Here is a 23,804-nt window from a genome sequence, read left to right as displayed (position 1 = left end):
AGAGCATCCGGGCGCCTTTCCCGCAGGTGAGAAGCTGGGAGGCGAGAACGCCGCCGGTACCCAGCGCGGCAGCCTGTGGCCCCGCACGGCGGCTCCCCGCGGGGGCCGGGCGGCCGCTGGGCCGGGGCCGGGGCCGGGGCCGGGCTCCGGTGGCTGCAGCGGCGGCGGGGAGCGGGGCGGCGGCGAGAGCCGCTGCCCCCCCCGCGGCGGGCGGGGGGCGCGGGGCGGGGCGGGCGCATGCGCGCTCGGGGGCCGCCGCTGCCTATAAGGGCGGGGCGCGGCCCCCCCGCCCCAGCGGCGGTGCCGGGCGCGGCGGCAGCGGACGGGGCGGGCGGCGGCGGCGGCTGAGCGCTGCCCGGGCGGAGGGAGGGAGGGAGGGAAGGTTGCACCCGCACCCGCATCCGCACCCGCACCCGCACCCGCACCCGCACCCGCACCCGCACGCCTTCGCCCATGGGGGCGGCGCGGGGCCGGGCCGGCGCGGCGCGGCGGCGGGGAGGGAGCAGCGAGTAGCGGCGGCGCCCGCTCCCGCCCGGCCGGTCCTTCCCGGCGGCGGCTCCGCACCCCGCGGGCCAGCCCCGGGCATGCGGCGGCGGCGGCGGCGGCAGGACCCGCGGCCAGACTCCCCGCAGCGCGGCGGCTGCACGCCCCGGGGGCCCGGGCGGCGCTGCCCCGGCGCGGGGGGGCTCTGACCGGCCGCCCGCCGCCCCCTCGGCGGCGCCATGCGGGGCGGGCGCTGCTGGCTGCTGCTGGCGGCGCTGGGCTGGCTGCTGCCGGCGGGGGCCGCGGCCAGCGGCGAGTACTGCCACGGCTGGCTGGACGGGCAGGGCGGCTGGCGGGACGGCTTCCAGTGCCCCGAGCGCTTCGACGGCGGCGACGCCACCATCTGCTGCGGCAGCTGCGCCCTCCGCTACTGCTGCTCCAGCGCCGAGGCGCGGCTCGACCAGGGCGCCTGCGACAACGACCGGCGGCAGGGCGGCGGCGAGCCGGGCCGCCCCGGCAAGGACGGCCCCGACGGCGCGGCAGGTGAGGCGGCCCCGGCCCCGGGGGTCCCCCGTGGCTCCGGCGGAGCCGCCGCGGGTTTGCGGCCAACTTCTCGCCCGCTCCTTCCCCTTGGCGCCCGTTCCCTCCACCGGCGAGCGGTGGGGCAGGATGAGCGGAGGTGGGGCCAGGCAAGCCCCTCTGCAGCTGTTGAACGGGAAAAAGTACCCGCGCTTAGTTCCTTCTTTCACCGCCCTCCCCTTCATGCCGAAGTCCAGCCCTGGCTTCTTTAAAAGTAGGTGACGCCGCTTTCCGGCAGCCTCGGAGCCGCCGCTTGTGCGCGGCCTCGCCGCCGCTCTGAATTGGCTCCTCAGCCCCGGCCGTGCTCCCGGGTAAAAGGGGACGAAACAGATGAAACCACCCATGCGAGCGGGGAAAAAAAAAAAAAAAAAAAAAAAAAAGTAACATGACATTTCAAAATCCCTTCTGGCCGGTCCCCGCTTTAATTGTATGCATCCTTCCAGCCCAGATACCCCGCTTAGGACTGGTTTTTACAAGACTGAATTTCAAGGATAAACTCAAGTCTTTGTGCTGCTGTTTAAAAAAAGCCTCGGTGGCTTCCCGGCACGCTTGCTGCCACCCCTGCGTGCTGAACGCACTAGAAGTAGCCTGAAGTTATGTTATAATTAGGACAGTTTTATTCTCGGCAAACTTGTGTGTTACCGTCTGTAGTAAGCACTTGTGCATGCGTGCACCTGCTAAAGAGCTACTGTATCGCTGAGCATGGAAGTAGACAATTTCTTGCAAGCCTTTTGTTTAAAAAGTGCTGAAATTACAGAAGAAATGGGAGCAATGTGGCCTTTTGGTTAATAACTCGCTCCACGTAATTGGCTGTGCAAGGAGGTAGTCTGACTTGAGTGGACGTATAACTCCCTCTGCAGTTTGGAGACCAAGGCATTTTTCTTCACAGTCTTCTTCACAGTCAATATTTGCTGCTCGGCAGGTTTGGGAGCCGTCGCCCTGCGCTGGCACGGGTTAACTGGCAGGAGGGGCAGCCGCGTCCCGTGCCCAGGGCAGGCCTGCGTTGGTGCCGGTCAGGCAGGGGCCCGCAGCCCTGCCCGAGCCCCACGGCTGCCGGGTTTTGGTGGGAATGATGAAGCCCAGGTGTGTTGTTGGGAGCGTTTGCAAGCACTGAAGGGAGGCACCTTCCCCTCGTTATTCCTGGATATATCCGTGCAGGTTTCTTACTGAGGCAGATAAAACAGCTTTTTCCCTGGGAGTGCAGAGCGACCGGAGCCCAGATCCTTCCAAGGATGGTGTTTGCCATCCGCCTCATCGGGCTCCTGACCCCACTGCTGAAGCATTGCCTGTACTTTCTGCTCCCACCCCTTGCCTTGCCTGCCCTCACTCCTCCTGCCCTGATGTTCCTTCTTTAAGCCTCGCGAGGAGGGATGCTGGTAGCGAAGCTCTGGAGCATGGTGCTGTCGCCCCAACGCCTGCCCCATGGTTCCTCCCCAAAGCCAGGGCTGAAGCACCGAGCAGCCGGACACCCATCCCCAGGGCTGCAGGGTGGCAGAGCCCCTGCGACTGCTGCCCGGGTGCTGCCTGGCTGTCCCCCTGCCCCAAGGGTGACAGTGGCCGGAGAGGGCTGGCAACGGGGAGGGATGCCATGCAGTGCTGCGGTTGGACCACCCCGTGCTCCTAAGCCCTGAGCAGGGATCCTGCCCCCAAAGTATCTCCCTACGGCACTGTTCAAACCCAACGTTCTCTTGCCTGGTTTTTCTGGCAGGGTCTATTGGAGACAAGGTCTGGTGAGATGTGGAGTGGTGGTTGATGTGGACTAGACCACTGTCAACGGGAGAGAGCTGTTCTCCCTCAAGGTGGAGGGAGAAAGCTGTGGGCTTTCCTCCCTGCTAATAACTTTAAAGATGCTTTTGGAAACTCCAGCCATTGGTTTTAGCAGCCCTTTTCCTCCTCTCTGTGCAAAATGCTCGGCTGCACACACGGCTTTTAGTGCTCACCCTGCACTGACCTGCGCCGGGGCTCGGTGGGCTCGGCGGGGGGGAACGGGACCTTCTGCTGGAGCTGCTGAGGTTTGTCCTTGTCCCCCAGTGACGACGTTTTCCTTGCTGTTGCAGTGCCCATCTACGTGCCGTTCCTTATCGTTGGATCTGTATTTGTCGCCTTCATCATCTTGGGGTCGCTGGTGGCGGCTTGCTGCTGCAGATGCCTGCGGCCCAAGCAGGAGCCCCAGCAGAGCCGAGCCCCCGGGGGGACCCGCCTGATGGAGACTATCCCCATGATCCCAAGTGCCAGCACCTCCCGGGGCTCCTCCTCCCGCCAGTCGAGCACTGCCGCCAGCTCCAGCTCCAGCGCCAACTCGGGGGCCAGAGCCCCCCCGACCAGGTCCCAGACCAACTGCTGTTTGCCAGAAGGGACCATGAATAACGTCTACGTCAACATGCCGACGAACTTCTCGGTGCTGAACTGCCAGCAGGCTACCCAGATCGTGCCGCACCAGGGGCAGTACCTGCACCCCCAGTACGTGGGCTACGCGGTGCAGCACGACTCGATGCCGCTGACCCCCGTGCCCCCCTTCCTCGATGGTTTGCAGGGCGGCTACAGGCAGATCCAGTCTCCCTACCCGCATGCCACCAGCGAACAGAAGATGTACCCAGCTGTGACTGTGTAGCGCTGATGCCTTCCTCCCCCTCCCCACCCGACAGATTTTAATATCTAAACTAACAGAGGAGACATACTTCCTTGGAACGAAGCTCCCAGACCATCACTTGTAAATAATTTTGAACGGCTCATGCATGTCAGACAGTGTTTATAAACCATTTATTTTCATCGGGGTCCGTTGCCAGAAACTGTAGGATGATATCTCTGAATTAACGTTGCCAGATACGCTGTCATTCCAGCGCATGATTTACAGCGGCGAAGGATTACACTGAAAATGCATATGTATTTCAGATCACTGTACTTGCGAGATAAATGCCGGAGCCATTAAGTGCCCTTCAGGTATGACACAGTCAGAAGTATTTGCCTGATTAATTCGTAGAAAGAGTTTTGTTACACTGTACAAGACCGCAGTACTTAAGAAACCTCTTTTCTCCTCTCCCAGCTCCTTAATGACATTTCCCGTTGCTTTACAGACAATCACAGCCAAGAGCCGAACAGTGCAATCCCTGCGTGCCGGGTGCTGGTGCCAGCCCCCATGGTTTCTTACGCACCCCCAGTTTGGGGTGAAATGCCACGAAAGGCTTAGTCTTGCAAAGACCAATTTTCCTTGTCCCTGGTATTTATGTAGGAATTAGAAGAGTGTGAATTATTCAGCTCTTCCTTCCAGTGCACTTGAAACCCTTCTTGATTTGGTTTTGCCTCAAGATCAGGACCCAGTAGTGGTTTGCACAGACTTTATCTTTGTGAACTTTTTACTAAAAACAGGGTACGAGGTGCTTGCTCTTCCTGAGGCTCAGCAAAGCTTTTGGTCCAGCCAGCAGCATCTAAGCTGAAACTGCCTTGGCAGAGAAAGGTCGTACTGTGACTCCAAACACGCCTGATTTAACCTCACTTCCCATGAAACAGTAAACCCGTGTGAATGCGCACGAAGTTGTCAGCCCCGCACCCTGCTTGCGATAGAGTCTGACCGTAGGAAAATGGGCTTTGTCCCCCACCAGCCCTCTCTGAGTCCCCAGCTCTGCTCCGGGGGCTGGGGGTCGCACAAAGCTGCCCCAGCCGGGATGCGGAGGGGCTGGCGGGGGCTTGAAACCCATCCCCTTTTCTTCTTTACCCATGGGGCAGGGGACTAGGAAGGCACAGCTGTATTTAAAAATAAGGAAAAAAGCCCAACCAAAGGATGAAGGTGCTTGCGGCTCCCTGTGATGCCACGGGGGTCAGGGAGGAGGCGCGATGCCAGGCGGGACGACGCTTTGCACTGGAGCTGCTGGCTCTGTCTTGCTTTGCTTCGTCTGGGTAAAAAAATACCTCTCCAGGTTGAAGAGGCAACAGCATGCTGGGAATAATCAGGCTGTGCTAATTGTAATATATCACTCTGGATGCAACAAACTATTTAAGGCTGGTTTTGCCTCTTAAAAAAGGTAGTCTCTGCATTGCCATCCATTTGTTCTTCAGCCAAAACACCACACCAGAGGACTGAGGGCATGTACCAAAAGTGGGCAATTACTGTAACCAGACCAGAGCTGATAAAAGGTTTCTTATTGTCTGATACTGTATCAGTATGTAGCAATAACTGTGATACTACTATTTTTTGTATGTCTGTTTTTAAATTACGCATACGTGCGGAAGCATTGCCAAATCTAATGGTTTACTCGTAAACATGCCACACACAGGCAGTCTGCAGTGGGCAGAAATGGCTTGACCACTGACACAGGAAAATGAATAGGTAATTTATCCCGGATCTGCTGTTCCTGGCTGCGATCGCCCGTTCAGCGTGTAGGACTTGGACACAGAGACTGGCTGACGAGACCCAGCATCTCCTCCAGCCAGGCTGGGTGGCTTCGGCACGGCAGCGACCGGCTGCCGGAGGCGTTGGGTGACAGCTCTGCTCTGCCCTGCCCGTGCAGCTCGGTGCTCGGGGGTCTCTAAAGGCAGTAGGTGCCCCAGCGCTGGGTGCTGCCAGGCTTTTGAAGGACCCAGCGTGCACTCAGGGTCCCGTGGGGATTTAGGTTTCTACCTGCCCACACGCTGACCTCGCAAAGCCGGGCTTGCATCAGGCGTGGGAGCTTGGGTGCCTTCAGCTGCTGGTGGCTTCGGCAGGAGCTGGAGGTGCTTGGCCCCCGGTGAGACCCGGCCTGTTGCGTGGCCAACCAAGAAGCCCATCCATGCCTTCGGGATCCTTCCCGACTGTGAACCAAGTCAGCTCTCTCCCCTGCTGCCAGTGCCCGCTCCTGCCTTGCACATGCCCTGGCAAGGACACCTCCTCTGACCTATGAAATTCAGGTGAATCTCTTTGTATATTGTTTACTTGTTTAAAAAAAAAAAAAAGAATAAGTTAAATTTAAGTCTGTAGAAATTAATTTACAACTGAAGGCAGAGAAACTTGAGTTGTAATAAAACGACGTTTGTCAGATGTGGGTTTTTTATGTCATGTACAATAATGTAAAACCAATGTTACCATTTGATATAGCTTTTAAATCTCTGAAAGGGCACTTGCTTTAAAGTGTTTCTTACAAATGAAGAAAAAAGCCGCCTTTGTTTCTTAATAAATACTTTATGGTGTGACTTTGTTTTTGTTTGCTTTGTTATCGGTTTTGTCTTCAGTTAATGCTTTACTTTCCTCTGTCTACAAGAGCACATCTGAGCAGCCCAGTTTGCCAGACCATGGCAAACAGCAAAGTTAGGATTTTTGGCTGTGTTTTTAAAGAATAACAGTAAAAACAACAACTTACATGGCTGAATGCTTGGTCAGTGTGTACATAGCATGTCCCGAAATGCCGCGGCTTCCCGGTGTCCGGGGGAGGCGAAGGAGCAGGGCTGGAAGCAGAAAGCTGGCAGGGGAGGAGGGGTCAGCCACAGCTTCGAGCAGATGTGCTGAAGTGATGAGCACTTCGCAGCAGGAGAGGCCAATAGTTTGTGTCAAAGCTTTTTCTTGTATTTTTATGTTTGTTTTTCCCCCCCCCCCCCCCTGGCAGTTTTTTTTTCCTTGGTCAAGAGGGGTAGGGTTTTTTTCTGCTGCAGGTGGTGACTATGGATGGGGAAAGAGAGCATGGAAACTTGTTGATAAACTTTAAGCAAGCACAAGTGGTGGTTAGGAAAGATGCATTTATTTACGTTTTATAGGCTACAGTGCTAGTTGAGACCCAGGCTCTATTTGATCGCAAGTCAGAAGGAATAGTCCCGTGTGTAAGATGATAACTGGAAAACCCCAGTGCAGTGCTGCTCCATAGCACCATGCCATGGCAGCTGGGGATGGGCTCGGACCAGGGACCAGGATGGGCACGGCCACTCGCGGGTCCTACCAAGGACTGTGGATCTGTTCCATAGGCAAGCCTGTCTTCCCCTTTTCTTTATAATGCAAGAGTCTAAACTCTGAGGATTAAAAAATCGCAGCTGCACTCCTAAACCTGCTGCGTGGCTCATAAATACGTTTTTAGCCTTATACGGCTGTAAGAAGCGATGGACACGCTCCCGCAGTCCCTTCACCCACCCTGCAGCCCGGCTGCGTGCTCCCCGTGGGGGCTCTCTGCGGAGGGTCCTGCAGCTCGGTGCAGGATGACTCACGGCTGAGGAAACCTGCCCTGCGAGGCTCTACGCCTTTTTGCTTGCTCGATTTCATCCCATTACTCAGTCTCATCTTCCCAGACTGCCCTAAACAATTCCTCTTTTTTTCCTGCTTTTTATTATGTTCTCACTCACTTGCAGTTTAAAGTGTATGGCGTGCTTTTTCAGTGCCTGTTTCTGAATACATTGCTACCTATTTAAGGCACTGAAGCATTCAGTACTGCGCCGTGCCAGAGACGGTGTGCAGGGTAAGCAGTAATGATGGTGGGGTGAAGCCAGCAACAGGCATACAGGCTGGGCTGGCACTGGTTTGCCTACAGCACACACCAACGCGCTGCTGGTGTCCTCGCAAGGGGAACCGTGGGCACAGCGGTGCCTGTGTGGCAGCTGCAGGCAATCCTGCCGGGCTCAGACAGCGCGGACCCGGGGCCTTGCCTGCGCCCATCGGCGCTGGCTCAGAGCAAGACGGCGGCCCAGCCAACCCACAGTGCCCAAACCACTGAGCCGTGCAGGGGAACAGCACAAAACCATCACAGGTGGCACGGCCCCCCTCACAACACGCACATGGAGAACTACTTTGAAATGTCGTACCTATCAGCCAGATAAAATCTGAGGACAAAGACTGTTCCTCCCCATTAGCAGGAGGTTTGCGAGCCCCTGTACAGCTGTTACCAGCCCGTCGCCACGTTTATTAGGGGAAAGTGGAGCTTGGTGCAATTAAAGGCGGTTGCTTAAATGTGGCTCATAATGCCTGGGGTGTGGGTACCAGCTCAGCACGTTAACCTCAGCACCTCCCTTTCAAAATACCTAATTTGCTGTTCACTTTTAGTCTTGCTGGAGCTCTTCTTTCCCCTCCAGTTTTCTGCTTTCCTGTCCTTTTCCTCCCACTTAAGTTGTTACTAAATATCATTCCCCCCGTGTATTCCCTTGTATTTTTCCAAGCTGAATCTCTTTTTATTGTTTCCTGCCCATATTTCTTGCCTCTCTGTAGGTCCCTTTGCACTATTGCTCTGTCCTCAGCAGGGTTTGCAACATTTTCCTGCCCAGGATCACTTGCAAAGGGACTGAACAAGTCACTTAAACCTGTGCCATCCTTACTCCTCTTCCCCATCCACATGGAAGGGAGCCAGTTCAGTAGGATCCTGCCCTCCCTGGGGGCTCAGGGTGTCCCCTGTCCCGTAGCAGAGTATTTAATCCCCATGATGGCATTTCTGTGCAACGTGAATGGCCAGGCACCACCAGCCTCCTGTGCCTCATCAGTGGGGAGATGCCCACTGCACTGGCTCTTGTGGCACAAATTATCAGTGTGGGCTTCACCCGTGGAAAGCCTGCACATGAACCAAGACCATGGTGTAGCTGCTTTGCACCAGCTGCATGCTGTGGCCAGCCCCAGAGGTGAGACCGGGCTGGGCCATGTCTCGCCTCAGCACCCCGGGGTGCACCAGTGCCCACAGCTCCTGGGCTGGACCTGGCCCCAGGCGCAGCCACCCCATGGGCAGGCACTACAGCCCCAGCACAGGGCTGGCGGCTCGCTCCCTGCTGCACACACATACCCCCTTCCCTCCCAACACTTACCGGTCTTGTAATTTCCTCGCCGAAATGCTGTCATATTTGCTTGGCTCAATTTGTTCTTTATGTCTGGAAAATGTCAGCACACTGACCCTGGTTTTTTTACACCTGGCTTACGACCCGACACCTCTCACCTTCTCCAGCTTCTCTGTGCTGGCTTATTCACAACGTTTTCTCTGGGGCTCCTGTCTTCTCCATCTCTTGCTCACCCCCACGCCAGCCCTGCACCCTGTGGGGAGCCAAGCATCGCGCTGCAGCAGCTGCCGAGCCAGACATCCCACTGCACTGGATGGGGGCATTGGGGGCAGCTGGTTAACGCATGGAGGCACAGCTTCATTAGGAGACTATGTATGTGCCTCTTTAACAAAAGCGATGACTTTCTGGTTTGCTAAATACTGAGAGCAAGGCGGCAAACATTTCACAAGGCACGGCTGACAAGTTGCTCGGTGTGTCAGAGGCTGAGTATCCGCTTACTCCCTAATGTTCATTAGAAAAGGGGAGAGAAACCTCTCCGGAGCGTAACGTGAATCACAGCTCTCGGATTGCGCTCAGACTTAAAGTGCCTCCAGCACTGAACTGGCCACTGGCTTTGGCAAAAGAAGGTTAATTTAATTTATGTTTCCTTAACATTTACCAATTTTGGTGGTTATTTCTGATGAGACAAAACCACACAGGTAACAACTCAAACAGTCACCTTCTGCACTGGGCAAAGCCCGGTGGGTACGCGCAGCTCGCTAAGGAGAGACGTCGCTTCCTTCTCTCGTTTGCGGTGTCAACAGTACGTCAGGAAATATGAAAGAAAACTCACCTTGAACTTTGAAAACAGAATCTTGTCTGCCATCACAGGCTCTTTTCACCCAGTTTAGTAGGCTTATAACAGCAAAAGTATAATTCAAATATTCAAGAAAGAGTAGAAATAATACCCTTTCTCCTAAACACAACAATTCTTCACTTTCAGGAGAGCAATCCCTTATTTGCTGTATCAGTCCTTCAGAAAACCTCCAGCAAAATCAAGGCAAACAATGATATATCAAGCTGAAAGGTGGTGTTTAATTCAAAAGATGAGTCGCCTTCCATCAAGCCTGCCTTGTGTTTAATGCTGAAGCAGCTCAGGGCATGGCCCGAACTGGTTTGTCTTTGTAGGTTAACTTGAAAACAAAAAAGTAGGAAGGCACCACTTCGGAGCCTATGAATCTTATTAAACCAGGGCAAGTGAACATCAAGTCAGAGAGCAGCAATAACACAACAATAAAATAAAACTACTTATCTCCCTTCCAAGATATTGAGCAACTTCAATCAGGTTTGGAAAGTACTTTGGAAGCTGACGGGGACAGGCTGACAGAGCATTTGATGTGCTGGGCACAGACCTGAGCTCAGCTGGGCCCCAAACTTCCCTCAGCTCGACGCCGCTGTGGCCACTTGCCCCAGGGCAAGCCTGACCCCTTACAGGACATCGCTCCTCCAAGACAAGGACACCAGAGTGTTGTGCAGTCTCTGCTATGATTTATTACCCAAACGGTAAATATTGGCTTATGCAGCTGCTAATTCCCTCAGTGTTTGCTTTTGAGAGAAAGAATCCTATTGACTTCAAATGGAGACAGTTTGTGCATGACTGTAAATGTCTCGTTATGGGGGGGAAAGTGATTCTCAGTTTACATCAGTGCAAACCAAAAGCAACTGCTGTAGACCTCATTTGCAGTCAGAATCAGGCTCTCAGTTTAAAAGCTAAAATGCCACCTTCGCTATGTACAGGTAAATACGTATAGCCATCATACAGGATTTAATTAACACATATGTTACAGGTCCGTAGTTCAAGCTCTGATACCAGGCTTCACATCCAAATGAACTGACACAAAGACCACATTAAATTTTTTTCCAGATAAAATCCCATATTAGTGTGCTTGGAGGCAGCTCCTTCCACGACCGGCAACACGGAGAAAGGAAGGAGTGAGATGGACCAGCACGGTTACAAATCCAGCGCATTATACAAACCCAACCCAACCATCCCTTTCTTCCCATCTCCTTTCTCCTGAGGGACCGGGAGGTGCTCCTGCTGCCTGGACTGGTTACTAGCAAGAACGACCAGCTCCATGGCATCAGTCATAGAATCATAGAATCGTTAAGGTTGGAAAAGACCCTTAAGATCATCGAGTCCAACCGTTAACCTAACACTGCCAAGTCCACCACTAAACCATGTCCTTGAGCACCACATCTACCTCTTCTTTTAAATACCTCCAGGGATGGAGACTCAACCACTTCCCTGGGCAGCCTGCTCCAGTGCCTGACTACTCTCTCCATGAAGAAGTTTTTCCTAATATCCAACCTAAACTTCCCCTGGCACAGCCTGAGGCCTATCCCTTGTTACTAGGGAGAAGAGACCAACCCCCACCTCACTACAACCTCCTTTCAGGTAGCTGTAGAGAGCAATAAGGTCTCCCCTCAGCCTCCTCTTCTCCAGACTAAACAACCCCAGCTCCCTCAGCTGCTCCTCATAAGACTTGTGCTCCAGACCCTTCACCAGCTTCGTTGTCCTTCTCTGCACACGCTCCAGCACCTCAATGTCCTTCTTGTAATGAGGGAACCAGTCTTGTTTGATTGTGACAACTGTGCTGAGTGTTTGTCATCAGGCTGGAGATCAGCAGCTACCAAACCATCAGAAACAAAGCAGCGTGAGAGCTGAGGCTCCCAGGCGCTTCACTGCAGGACTTGGGTGCCAAAACACCTTGAAAGCGTGCAGCTTCAGGGCACGTCTGCATCACTCATGGGCCTGCTTCATGTGACCCAGCAAGTTCAGTCTCCCCACCGCTCCAACAACATGAATCAGGGCAGCACCTGATACCATGGGAACTGCAGAGGGGAACCAGGACCACCTCTTCCACCGTCACCCCACTCACTGTCCATCAGAGCAGTTGCAGCATAAAAAGGCAGCATCAGCTCCATCCTATCAAGCTTCCTCATGGCATGTCCCCTGGCTGACCATGGCCACCACAGCACCTCACCAGCACGGGTCACCGTTCCCCATCTCAGATGCAGCCCACTCACCACCTGCCCCAGAGCCGCCGCCTCAGCGCGGATGACTGAGAAACTGCAGTGTCTTTTGGTGGCATTTCCAAGCCTTGTTTCTCTGCAGCCCCATATCACTGCTGAGGAGGAAGGAGGAGGAAACCCACTGCTCCGTCCAAGTTTCTGAGGACCCGCTGCGCCCCAAATGCTGGCTGTGCTGGAGGGAGGCCTGGTGCGAGGTGGCTGGGTACTGCCGCAGCAGCGCTCGCAGGAAGGGGTTACGTTTCTGAAATCTTCTTGCTTAACATTCCTCAACCGGACCTTTCTCAGTTACACTTTTATTTTTTAATGATCCCATTTCAGACTTGAGCATTGATCTACAGGTTTAGGGACTCTGATTCTCCTTTGGTCTGGTACGAGGCACCGAAGACTGCCGGCAACAGACTTAACAGCTGCTCCAGCAAATATTTGGCTCTGGGACATGAGCACTAGACGCCTTGCCTGTCAAACTGTTAGAGGGAAAGTCTCTGAGGTGATTAGTCAACTAATATATCTAATAAGGGGTTTAAGCAGCAATCCATTATATTTAACAATTCTGAGAATCATTTCACTTTAAGTGCGCTGTACAAGGGACGACGGTGCAGGGAGCAGTCAGCTAAGCATCACGTTCTCTCACCACCAACGCAATAAAGCTTATTCAAGTTTATCATTAATTTTACTTCGGCATAATTGATTGCCAGATGTGTGAGAATTCTCAACGTACGGCGAAGTTCCTGCTGCTACAGGCTTGCGGGCCGGACTGCTGCTATGGAGGCCCAGGGAAGGAGCAGGCGTGCACCGTAGCACAACAGGGATACGCAAGGAGTTCATCGCTGGCTTTTTATTTCTCTGCAAAGGCAAAGCAGGTACTAGGTCTGGCTTCTGGGATAGAAGTACTTTGAAATGTGCTCAAGCAATGACTCGTAAAGGGAAGAGGGGAAATTTGGCTTACACTTCCTTTTTGTTTCCCAATTTAAAAAATCCAGAAGTAATTTGCTGTTTTAAAAAAGTCTCTCTATGCTCTTAAAAGTGGTTCTGTCGGCAATCTGTAAGGAAAAAAAAACAGCCATCAAGTTATAGCACCCTAAGGAGGAAAAGATTCAGCCAGACTATATATAAATATGGATTTTGTTCCTGATAAAATCTGTTTAATTCCAGTATCTAATAATATTCGGACAAAAAAAGATCTCTCTGTTAAAGCTCATACACTTTTACTTTCTATAGGGATCTTGCAACGCGTGTTCCCCATGGCCACCAAAAAATCAAGTAAGGCCAATCTTTTCTGCAAATTTAACTTCGGCTGTGACTTGAGTATCGCTCCTGACTTGGTGCATGCATGACAGTTTTGCTCAGGAAGGATGATGCTGCTCCCTGAGGCCGTAACGCCCAGGCTCTCCCGGCCGAGCTGCTGAGGCTCACCGGTGCACCAGCCCCCAGCTTGCCAGCAGGCCCAGCACGAGGGACAAGGTGGTTCACAGCTCACTATGAACAAATATTCATTAAATGGAAAGAACATATTGTAGCAGAGAGGATCACAGCACGTGTCCCCCGGAGCACATGGATGCAGAGCTACTGGGGACACAAGAGCCTTTGTGTGGTGCTTCACGCTGTCGGTCTTGCTTGAGGCAAGCGAGCTTGAGAAGTACTTCTCCAGGCAAGGCGAGCGAGCTCAGCAACGTCAGGCAGGCACCATCAGCAGAGACTGGATGAGATATTCCTGATCAGGCACAAGCAGGAGAGACCCTGCCCCTGTGCTCAGGATGGTTTGGAGAAGGACATCTGTCACGGTCTTGCATCACCTCACATCTTGATGCATCATGAGGCTGCTCCCCCCAACAAGCGCAAGAGTGCACAGGCCCAGAGCTAAAAAAGCCTCTTGCAAATTGAGCCTCAAGAAGGAAGGAAACAAGATTTTAGGGCCTAATTTTCCCCTGCTGTGTCTATGTGACTTAACTGGGACAAAAGATTTCCACGGTTTATTTTGGTGAAGCCTCAGTGAGATCAAACGTATCATTTGTAGGAGAACATCTGTCCATCTAGTTTATATAAAAATATGGTTTCCCCCCCGGAGACACTACTCAAATACCAGGTACCTGCTGTAAGCTCACCAGTACCGTTCTTATTTTGCCATACTAGTCTTGCGTTTGGGGCCTGATTTGAGACCCACTAAAGGAATCCAAGCCTTGTCCTTGCGCTATCAGAAGCAGGCCCTTAAAACACACCCAAAAGGTCATGAAAAAAAAATAAAAGTAATGCACTCACCAGCTTTGCAGGCTAAATCTCAAATGCATTTAACATTGAACTCTTGCCGCAAAACTTGCAGGGGGGATAAAACAAACAAGCCTCAGTCCTTTGTGTTGCTTTAATAAAAGGTTTATTGGAAATATTTTTGTGCAGACATACAACAGTCAACAATGCTGTTCAAAGCTACAAATTTGCGAAGTTTTCCGAACCTTCTAAAAATACAAGTAAATGACCTTCATTTGTATTCAGTCTGGGAGGGAAACAAACTCCACTGTAATGCGATGCTGTATTTAAACTACCAGAGGACATTAATAGGATGTGAAAATGGTAACACTTCTAGAGGAGAAAACCCACACACCACTGCTGCTCTGCTGGGAGCCAATTAAACATCCCCCCACAGCATTACTCCTCTCTGCATATCCAGATTAAAACCTCCCCATCTGAAACAATATTTAAGCAATTCGAGTACGGATATGACAGACAAGTGGGCACATGACTTGGCTCGCTGATGAAAAAGATGCTGTTAAAGATCCTGTCACTCAAGCCGCTGAATATTTGACCTCCCAGCGCAATGGGCTGCACTTCGGGGGCAGGAGGAGGGACAGGGGGAGGTTTTCAAGTTCGACGACTCCTCCAACACACACACATGCACACACAGTCCCAGAGGGCTTGGCTGCCTCACTGCTTTGTATCTGGAGCCCTTTTTTAAAAAAAGACTTGAAAAACAACTTTGAGCAACTTTCCAGTCTATAAGCTCTTGACGGTAAGAACAGCAAGTGCCTGCATTCCCGTCCTGAATCAAAATATCAACCAGAAGGGCAAAGGAAAGCAATATGCACTGTCTGTTAAATTCCATGTTTTCTAAGAAACCCTGCAGATGTTTTCAAATTCATTAATTTATGCCAAGACGACATCTGGAACATCTTCACAGGGAAGCCACCCAGTAAGGTGGTCAGAATTTAAAACAATCACGTCTTTCTGTTAATGTTGGCTTTTTCCCTTGGCTTCATCACTCCATAATTACAAGGGTGCTGACCTCTCGGCTATGCACAGTGACAGTTTGGCAATATATTAGTCTTTTCTTCACCGTTAGACTTCTGTGTGACTGCCCAGAGCTGGGCTTGCCCACACAGAATTTGTCATTTACCCACTTCTATTTCTCTTTAGTAGCTAGAGATGCTGAGGGAGAATGATCCCTTCATGGCAGACTTCAGGAGAACTTGTCTCACCTTCTTCACACATAAAGGAAGGCTTTGCAGAAACACCAGCACTCAGTGATTTGACCTTGTCCACACTGCAAACGCACAGGCCACATGTCCAAATGAAATAATCCCTAGGCTTCACACTCTATCTATCACAAAAAGACCCAGGTCCCCAGATAAACAAGCTCCTTCCACCAGCCTGGGGAATAGGAACCTGCCCAGGAGCAACACCTAAGAAGTCCCATTAACTCTCCATGAAAGACATTCTCTGTCAGGACTGAAATAATTTCAGTGCTCAATTCCTGTGGGTCCATCAGGCAAACAGCAGCCAGTAAACAATTTAGCAAACTGTCATAACCCAGAAAACAACCTGCTAGAGCCAAGGGACGCTAAGCAGGGGGGGCTTCTGGCAGGGATGTGCTTCCTTTCTCCAAGCCCAGGACTCAGCTTGGCACCAGAGAAAGCTCAGCTTCAAGAGGTGAAGGAACTTCACAAGCTCACAACACAGCTCTCTTCCTCCCTTCCCAGAGCCGCAGGAAGGAACCAGAGAAGTAAGCTTTATCACAGCTCTTCAGGGAAGCCCGAGGAATCCCTCCCTCGCCTCTAACAGCAGCAGTAGTCTTGGCCAAGGTATTTCTTTTCCCAGTGCCTTCACCCCTCCAGACAGCCCATCCGAGAGCACATTCCCGGCCAGATAAACCCAGTCAGGCTGTCTGGGCTTTCTGCAGGTCACCGAGAAGCCATTACCTTCGGGATTCACTCATGTGGCCAAGCAGCACAGGGCACTTTCTGGTTTTCATTTGCTAACAAGACTCAAAGCCTCCATTAATCTTGCTGCTAGGTATGGAAAAGGTATGGAAAGTGTTATTCTCTGTAACCATGTGGATTTATTTTGTTGTCATCTATTGTACTGACCTGTCCTGTGGCCTTCTCCAGACACACAGCTCTGGTCACAAGCACTGAAGGGTAGTGGAGGCTCTCTTGGGTGCCTGGAGAATAATGAAGCTTTCAGGTAAGAGGATCTGAGCTCTCCCCCTCCTGGAGCTATTACGTTCTGAGAAGTCAGTATAAGCATTATTGTAAGACTAGTGAAAATAACATGGGAACAGGGCTGTGTTAACTGTGTAATCAAACCAGGAAGACTTGCCCAACCCCATACAGAAGGAAAAAGCTCTTAAAAAAACAAACAAACAAAAAAGACAACCCAAAAACCCCAAACCCAACGTGTATGGTTTCACCAAACAAAGCACCAAGCCTTTTGTGTATGGTATAGAAAATGGGTAAAAGCATGTTTCACGCTATTCTAACAGGAATTGCTTGCAGTCAACCCAGAAAGCTCAGCACCAAGAAGAATAAACTCCAGAAAGAAACTACCTGTCGAAGTCCTGACCTCATCAGCACTAACAGGTCATTTCCAAAGAAGCAGGGGCTATGCTCCTGGAGCAGCTTGTTTTACGCCTGCTGCTGCTGGCAGACTCCCACCAGCCACTGTCTGTGATACAAAGACCATGCCACCATGTTATGGACCAGGCAGCTCCTTGGGGCTGCCTCTATCAGCCTGGCTGGAGAGCCACCCTTCAGAGCGGGATCTGGGACAGAGCTCCTGCACAAAGGGCTTCTGAGGAACAGTGACATGGCTGCAAATAAGCAACATGCTAAAGAGAAGTGTCATTGCCTGTTCACTCACTCGCCAAGCGATACAATTGCTCGCACAGGGCCTGACTGGTGGGATTGGAACGGGCAGTGTACAAGTCCAGTCATCAGACTGATAGCCTGCTGAGTCTACATCTCTTCTATACCTCTTTACACTGTCTGCAGTGACAATTATGAGTTACCGCTAGGAACAACGCTTCATTTGAATTCAAAACTCTCCTCATTTGGTAGGCATTTTGGCTGTGCCTCTAACAGCTGCCTGCAGGACAGCCTCAGGGCCATGCCCAGAGGGCCCTGCAGGTACAAGGTAGGGAGGAGGGTCTGGATCTGCTTGGTGCTCAGCCTCCTCGAGGAGGCGTGGAGCTGCAGCCCACACTCTGGAAGAGATGAGGGTCCTTCCTGATAAGACAGAAAGAGCCCAACTGTTTGGAGACTGAGGAACATGCATGGACATGGCCATGTTTCAGAAGCAAACTGCTACCCAGATGCATCAGGTAGCACATAGCCATAGCCAAATTCTCCTCCAACCCATCAGGTATTTCACATTATCACCATTTATTGTTAGACTCTACAAGACACAAAGAGCTCTCCCTGCAAACTGACTGAAGTTTAAGGCATTGATACCATGTGATGACTCAAAACTAAGGTAAAATATCCTCAGTGCCTTAAAACTGGGGAGAAATCTGACAAATCCAAAGTGCTTTTTGGGGATGAGCACCCCCTCAAGGGCTGCTCTGCTTCAAACTTGAGCTGTGAGGCATAACAGCAAAAGCACCATCCTCAGAGTATTTAAAAACGAAATTAAGTCATTATTTATAAAACCAAGGGAGAATGTAAATAGGGCATCACTAGCCTGCACCGATGACTGGAGGCAATGCAAAACAGCGGATTTGGTGAGTTAGCTCAAAAGGGCAAAATAAGCCTACAGGACAGGGACAGCATAAGGACCATGCACCTCTCAAGCTCTTGGGGTTGTCCATAGAGGGCCAAGTTGCATCCAGCATGGCCACTGACCGTGTCATAGCCCCTGCATTTCACTTATGCTGGTCCACCTGAGCTTTCTCTTCTTTATTTATGAACACTGACTGTCTCCCAGCAAACACACTCCAGTACATGCTGTAAAAATAAATGTAATCTTGGTAACAGGAGAGCTCCCCGCAGCATCTGCTATTAGCTGCTGGCTGAGGCAGGGGAAGAGACTGCACATTTCTGGTGTGCACTAAGAGGCGTGTGGTCTAGTGAAGTGCAGATTAGCGAGGCTTGACTGTTATCTTAATTTACAGCCCATATAGTCCATGTTAACTCCACACACATTTTTAGATACATTAGCAGCTTAGTTTGACTCAGATACTTTTATTGGTTATTCACTGTTTCTCCTTGACAAGTTATTACTGACTTCCCATGCTAGCTCCCTACAGCAAGACCTGAAGCCCTGTCAAGGAAAAGAAAATGTCAACAGACTTCTCAGCAGTGCTCAGCTCAGGCTCCTGCTCACCGGCTTTAATTTGCTACTAGGCAATTGTTAAAGGAACAGTAGCTTCTATGCAAGCAGTGATTATGATGTTATAAAAAGAAGCAATCAGATCCAGGTTTAATTCAGGAAAATCACCACTTCCTTCTAAGTATTCAAAACCCCCACCACCACTTTGGTCAGTGCAGAGAGCTGCCCAAGAAACGCTTTTCTGATCAACCCTAGGTAGTTGAGTTTGGATAGTCAAGCAGAAATGTCCCATTCCTTCTGCTCGGATAGCCTGTCTAGTTGATAACACTTTCACATAGCGCTTTCAAAGACTGTTGTTACTGCTACATGCATTGGCGTTAATGAACAAGGAATTCTGTTGATGCAGAGCAGCTGCTGTTCTCCTTTTGCTAACGCACCACCAGAATACACCTCATCATTGTTCACCAAGACAAGCAACTCCAACAGTCAGGCTACAGCATATTACAATACATTAATTCCCATAATGACTCCAAAGAACAAGAAGAATGCCAGGTCTTGACCTGGGTGGGCTCTACAGGATTAACTCAGCTAGAGATTAAGGCCTTACAGTGATGATAAAGTCTGACCTGCTAGCCCCAGTGTCACATACTGTATAGCCCTGTGACAAACCCCATGTGTAATTCCCATTGAGCTGACATCCAACACACGTACCTCAATCTAAGCCACTATTCACTCTAGGGAGGGTTTGTGTTTGTGACACACACTGACCTCAATTTACAGAGAGGTCAAAATGATACAGCCCATAGTCTGCACTAATAAAATAAATCACATTAGATGACAGCTGCTCCTCCCCAGCATCCCTCACTATGCTCTGCAAAATTTTGTTGCACTAAGTTAATAACACAAAAGGCTCCAGGACGCCTTCTATTTGCTGTTCAGCACATTTACTTGCCCTTCTTCATTATCCAGAGGTTTTTACAAGTTTCCTTCTGTATCCTCATGAAAAGCCTCCAAATTGTTTACATACCAGTGTTTAGTGCGTGGCTTAGAGCACAAAGACTAAGCTGACCTCTCTTCGTCTCGGTGGGAAGTTAATTTTCCTTGTGTTGTTACAAAAGGAAGAAACAGTTAGCAGTTTTGAGGACAGGCTTACACCACACATTTCCTAAATAGATTTTGTTTCTAGAGAAAAGAAAGTGTTTAACAGGTTAGATCAGCATTAAGATTTAAAAGCTCCTGGGACCAGGTTTACCCTCCCCTTATTTATTCTCTGCACTAGTATTCGTGCCTTTAAAAAAATTCATCTCCCAGAAAATACATACACCCACACTTGGCCCCTTGACATTCATGCCTGTGGCAAAATTATTTGCACGTTTCCCTTATTGCATAATTGTCTCATTAGCACTGCAGAAAGAAGGTGATGACTTTTCCCTCTGTGCCATCAGCCTAATCCAAGAGCAATCCTGCCTGGTCCTGCAGGAGCAAAATTTGCTTTTTTTAAATGGAAGGGGTCTCTGAGCCTCTGAGGTGGCACTGGGAATTGAACTACAACACTTGAGCGGTGCCATTTACTCACAACCCCTAAGGAAGTTTAAACCAGTGGGCCTGGCTGGTGTTTTCCTTTTCCTTGCTAAACAAATATTCATATTCAAATTGCTTTCGGATATATTTAAATCAATAAAAAGTTCCGGATGACGGTCAATAGGGCAAAAAATAACGCCAACTTTTTAAATGCACAGATGAAGTATATACCTTAACCACAAAACCTGGCTAAAACATAGCAGTATTTACTTTATGCTATTCAGAAACGTGGCTTGGCGACTAAAATTAATAGAACTCGTCTGGAGGACAGCATAAGCTTTCTAAGAGCTCTTTCAGCTTTAACTTATGCTCCGGTTTTTGCTTTTTTTTCAAAATTCCAATCTATGCAGCAGCACGCCTGTCCCACTGGCACAGCGAGGCCGTGAAGCCAGCATTCCTTCCAAGGCTCATGGGTGCGAGTGTGTTGGGAAGCCTGTTGATGGATCAGATCTAGAAGAGGGACTGGTTTGGCTGAACAAACAAACAAACCGTAGGTCTTCTCTTCACAACGACCAGCTCTGTGTGTCTACATGTGTGCACACATGTGCGTAAACCCTTCCTAACTTTCCCTTGCAAGCCTATCCTACCTGGTCAGGGGAATGCTTCTTTAGGGTTACAGTATCAGCCTCCTGTGCGGATGCACATCTTCCTTCTCAACATCTGACAAGCTCGTACCTTTTAAGTTCTCACTGTTTTGTTCTATTGTTAAAGTGGGAATGGGATCATGGAGGGAAATCACAGGCTGCAGTTGAAGTGCATGTCCAAATACATCATAAAGAGTTACCAGGAGGCACCTATTTGAGTTCATCTTTGTGCACAACACCACACACTCAAGACAGCTGCCCTGCCAAGCTCTCTGACTTCCACATCCTGGCTTTGTAAGCTATTAGTTGGGTTTTAGAAAGCTAAGATAGAGCCCTAATGAATCCTGTAAGAGGGCAAGAAATATTCTAAGTAATTCATTGCTGTATTGTGTTATTCTGTCATAAGGCAGCAAATAAGCATTTTTAGCTACAGACTGTGTTGCAATCAAAAATTTTATGCCAAATTGTTAAAAATTTCAGGCAAATTAGTAGACAGTGAATATTAGAGGGAGTAAGGTCTGCATGCAGCCGTGTGCACTTGGTCTGTGTGTAACAAAACAGGAAATCTCAGCACCCCGTTCCAATTAAGCAAAGGCTGATTTCTCATGGAACATAAATTTTCTACTTTTCTCCCAGAACAACCTTATGCTGATGTTTTAAATAGCGGTAAAACATTGGTTTTAATTTCACACCTCACATAGCACAGTCAAATGCTTCATAACAACATAAACAAAACTTTAGGCAGAGCTTTGCAACTGAATTCAAACAATGATTTCCCCCCACAATATGTACTCAAGGTTTGCAGGGAGAATACAGAAACTTGTTGGCTAAGGCCACAGAAATGAGTTCTCTGGTGTTTTGGCTGCTGCTGCCAACCCTAGTCAAGAATGTGTTAACAGTGGATACATCGATCCAAATCCCATGATTCCCACCACCCATCAAGTAAAGAACCATTTATTCTATTTCTGCTCTCCTTTTGGTTGTATCGTAGGATCGAACAACTTGCGACTGGGAAACAACACCGTGTTCTTCTTGAGAAAATGCATACCCATCTGAAAAAGCAAAGGAAGAAAAAAAATAAATCACTGGAGTCCAGCTCAAGGGCACAGCCTGTTTTTAGTAACAGTTTTAGGCATCACTAAAGTTACATGACAGACTGCAACTATCTTCGTTTCTGTGCTGTGCTTCTGACAGGCACAGCTGTGCGCTACATCGTCCATGTGGCACAGAAAGGGTGTCTGCTGCCAGCTCTGTCTTACTGCTCCCCTCCCCAGGCCAGGTCAGTGTGCACAGTCAACAGTTCCCTCCGAGCTAACCTGACTAATAAGCTACAGACTGATTTGGACACCATGTGTGCTCCCACAGTGGCAGAGCTTCTTTACAGACTTAACAGATAGGTAGAGATTTGCATTTTGGCTCAACTCCTCTATAGTCTGCTTGATATCAGCAGTTTCCCTGGAGGAACATGGAAATGTCTAGACCACAACTGGATCTGAGTCACATCTTCCTCTTAACTCCATTCAGGAATTTCTTTTTACAAGTTTCCAGGTGCCATCTGACTAATCACACTGAGAAACTCTCGATTCTCTTGGCCAGTCACCCCTATCTTGAATAGAGCAAACAAACATATTCTAGAGGTCTCTATTTTGCACAAGTTAATCCTGCTAGCTAGCACAATCCTTTGGTCTCCCTAGAAATTACTCAAATGAAAATAACCATGTGTCTGATTTCCTTTAAAGTACTGTGGACAAGGCAAGTGACATTTCTGACATCATCTGCAAAACACCACGTTACTGGTGAAACAGTCACAAAAGCTAATGGGTCAGCATGGTGAAACACCAAACAATATTTAAAGCAGACATGACCCTACAGAAAATTCTGAACGGGAGACTATAGCAAAGGACAACAGACTTTGTCATACCAAGGAAAGGTGATTCTCAGGTGTAAATGGGTAACCAGCAAGGAGAAGGGCAGATTAGCATAGTTACAGAAATGGAGAAATAGGAAAGTCACAGGCTATACAGAACCAGATAATGCTTTGTAGTAGGAACGCAGGCGGGAGTTGGCAGATGTGAACGCTGCCTGGGAGAACCCAAGAATTAGACCATGGCTAACTCTCCATCTCCCCCAAGCAGCTCTGGAAGGTGAGACAAGGCTGGAGCACAACACAGAGGGACCCTGCGACAGAAAGGCACATGGGGCTGAACACCCTCAACGCAGGAGGGTTGTGAGGCCCCTAAGCAGCTTGGTGCTGCAGACTGAACTTGCTCCCCATGGGCCTGAATGCAGCCTGCTTTGAAGCAGGTGACCGATGCTGGTAGCGAGGAGAAGCCAGGAGAAGCCCAGAAACGAACCGTATTCCCCCAGTGAGGCTGGTTAAACCTTCACCTTGACAACCAAGCTGGGACCATGTCTGCCGAGCACAGATGCTCAAGCACTCCTAGATCTTTCCCTCTGGCTGATGCCTGCACAGGGAGGGTGGTCAGCAACTCCTATACAGCTGTAAGCTGCTGGGAAGAGAGTCCCACAACACTAGGGATGATCACTGTTCAGTTAACAAGGAGGGTCTTCTCCTGTCTCACAGAGCGCAGGTAAACGTCACTTCTGAAGCCACAGGGACTTCACCGTAGATCTGAGCTCTTAAGGCAGAACGCACGCTCCCTCAGCCGGAGAGCACACCATCAGCAGGTTAGCTGACCTGAATCACAAGCACGGTATGAAATCTTTGCCAGTAAATAGAGGTGATTCAAACAGAAATACATCATCCAGAACAAACTCCAGTCACATCTCCCTCTTGGAGTGATTGCAGGACAATATGAACTTTGATTTGATTATGTGACTGATCATCCCACCATCCCATTTTATCTTCCCTGAGCTCCATGCCAATATACATACAGCTACAGAGGTACAGGTTGGTTTTTCCTGCCTCTAGCTGAAGGTTCACAGAATACATTCCCAAAATGCAAAGTCTTTTGGAAAAAAGTATGTGCATGCTGGATAATTGCAAAGGAAATATGATTTACAAGACAGGCTTTCCTTTAAAAAAAGGATAGGTTCACACTTAAACAAATACCTCCAGCGGGTTTGTTCCATGCTAAGGGCCAGCATACTGTTAGCTTTTTTGGCTAAATTCTCAAAGGAAAGTCAAGTTGGTCAAAGACTGCAAGCTTAAGCCCTAGAAGACTGAAACCCATGCCCCATAACCTGGTCTGTATCAAGATGGCTTTGCTATATTATTTATTATCCAGTAAGATCATTCAGCAC

General features: G+C 50.0%; 2 protein-coding genes across 9 annotated transcripts in view; one reads left to right on the top strand and one right to left on the bottom strand.

Annotated features, from left to right (window-relative positions):
* The first annotated feature begins 368 nt into the window (after nt 1-368).
* SHISA2 (shisa family member 2) lies at nt 369-6,225 on the top strand. 3 transcript variants are annotated; one of them, XR_015705030.1, is made up of 3 exons: nt 369-1,026; nt 3,120-4,002; nt 5,334-6,225. XR_015705030.1 is itself a non-coding variant. In XM_087758789.1 (2 exons), the coding sequence occupies exons 1-2, from the start codon at nt 723-725 to the stop codon at nt 3,671-3,673; spliced, it is 858 nt and encodes a 285-aa protein (XP_087614915.1). In that variant the 5' UTR covers nt 369-722; the 3' UTR covers nt 3,674-6,225. The 3 variants fall into 3 exon arrangements, 1 of the variants encoding a protein (XP_087614915.1); XR_015705029.1 differs by having other exon boundaries at nt 4,137-6,225; XM_087758789.1 differs by having other exon boundaries at nt 3,120-6,225.
* An 8,007-nt stretch (nt 6,226-14,232) lies between these two features.
* ATP8A2 (ATPase phospholipid transporting 8A2) overlaps nt 14,233-23,804 on the bottom strand; it is a 349,469-nt gene continuing 339,897 nt past the window's right edge. For all 6 annotated transcript variants that reach the window (XM_087757791.1, XM_087757793.1, XM_087757792.1 and 3 more), the window contains one exon: nt 14,233-21,592. In XM_087757791.1, the coding sequence (XP_087613917.1) occupies nt 21,495-21,592 (98 nt within the window). In that variant the 3' untranslated portion in view covers nt 14,233-21,494. The remainder of the gene's footprint in view (nt 21,593-23,804) is intronic.

The sequence above is a fragment of the Nipponia nippon genome, unplaced genomic scaffold (assembly GCF_047370975.1).
Source record: "Nipponia nippon isolate SJK-2023a ecotype South Korea unplaced genomic scaffold, ASM4737097v1 scaffold_2, whole genome shotgun sequence".
NCBI classification, from domain to species: Eukaryota; Metazoa; Chordata; class Aves; order Pelecaniformes; family Threskiornithidae; genus Nipponia; species Nipponia nippon.
The sequence above is the reverse complement of the archived record's forward strand: the minus strand, read 5'-3'. Positions and strand labels throughout refer to the sequence as shown.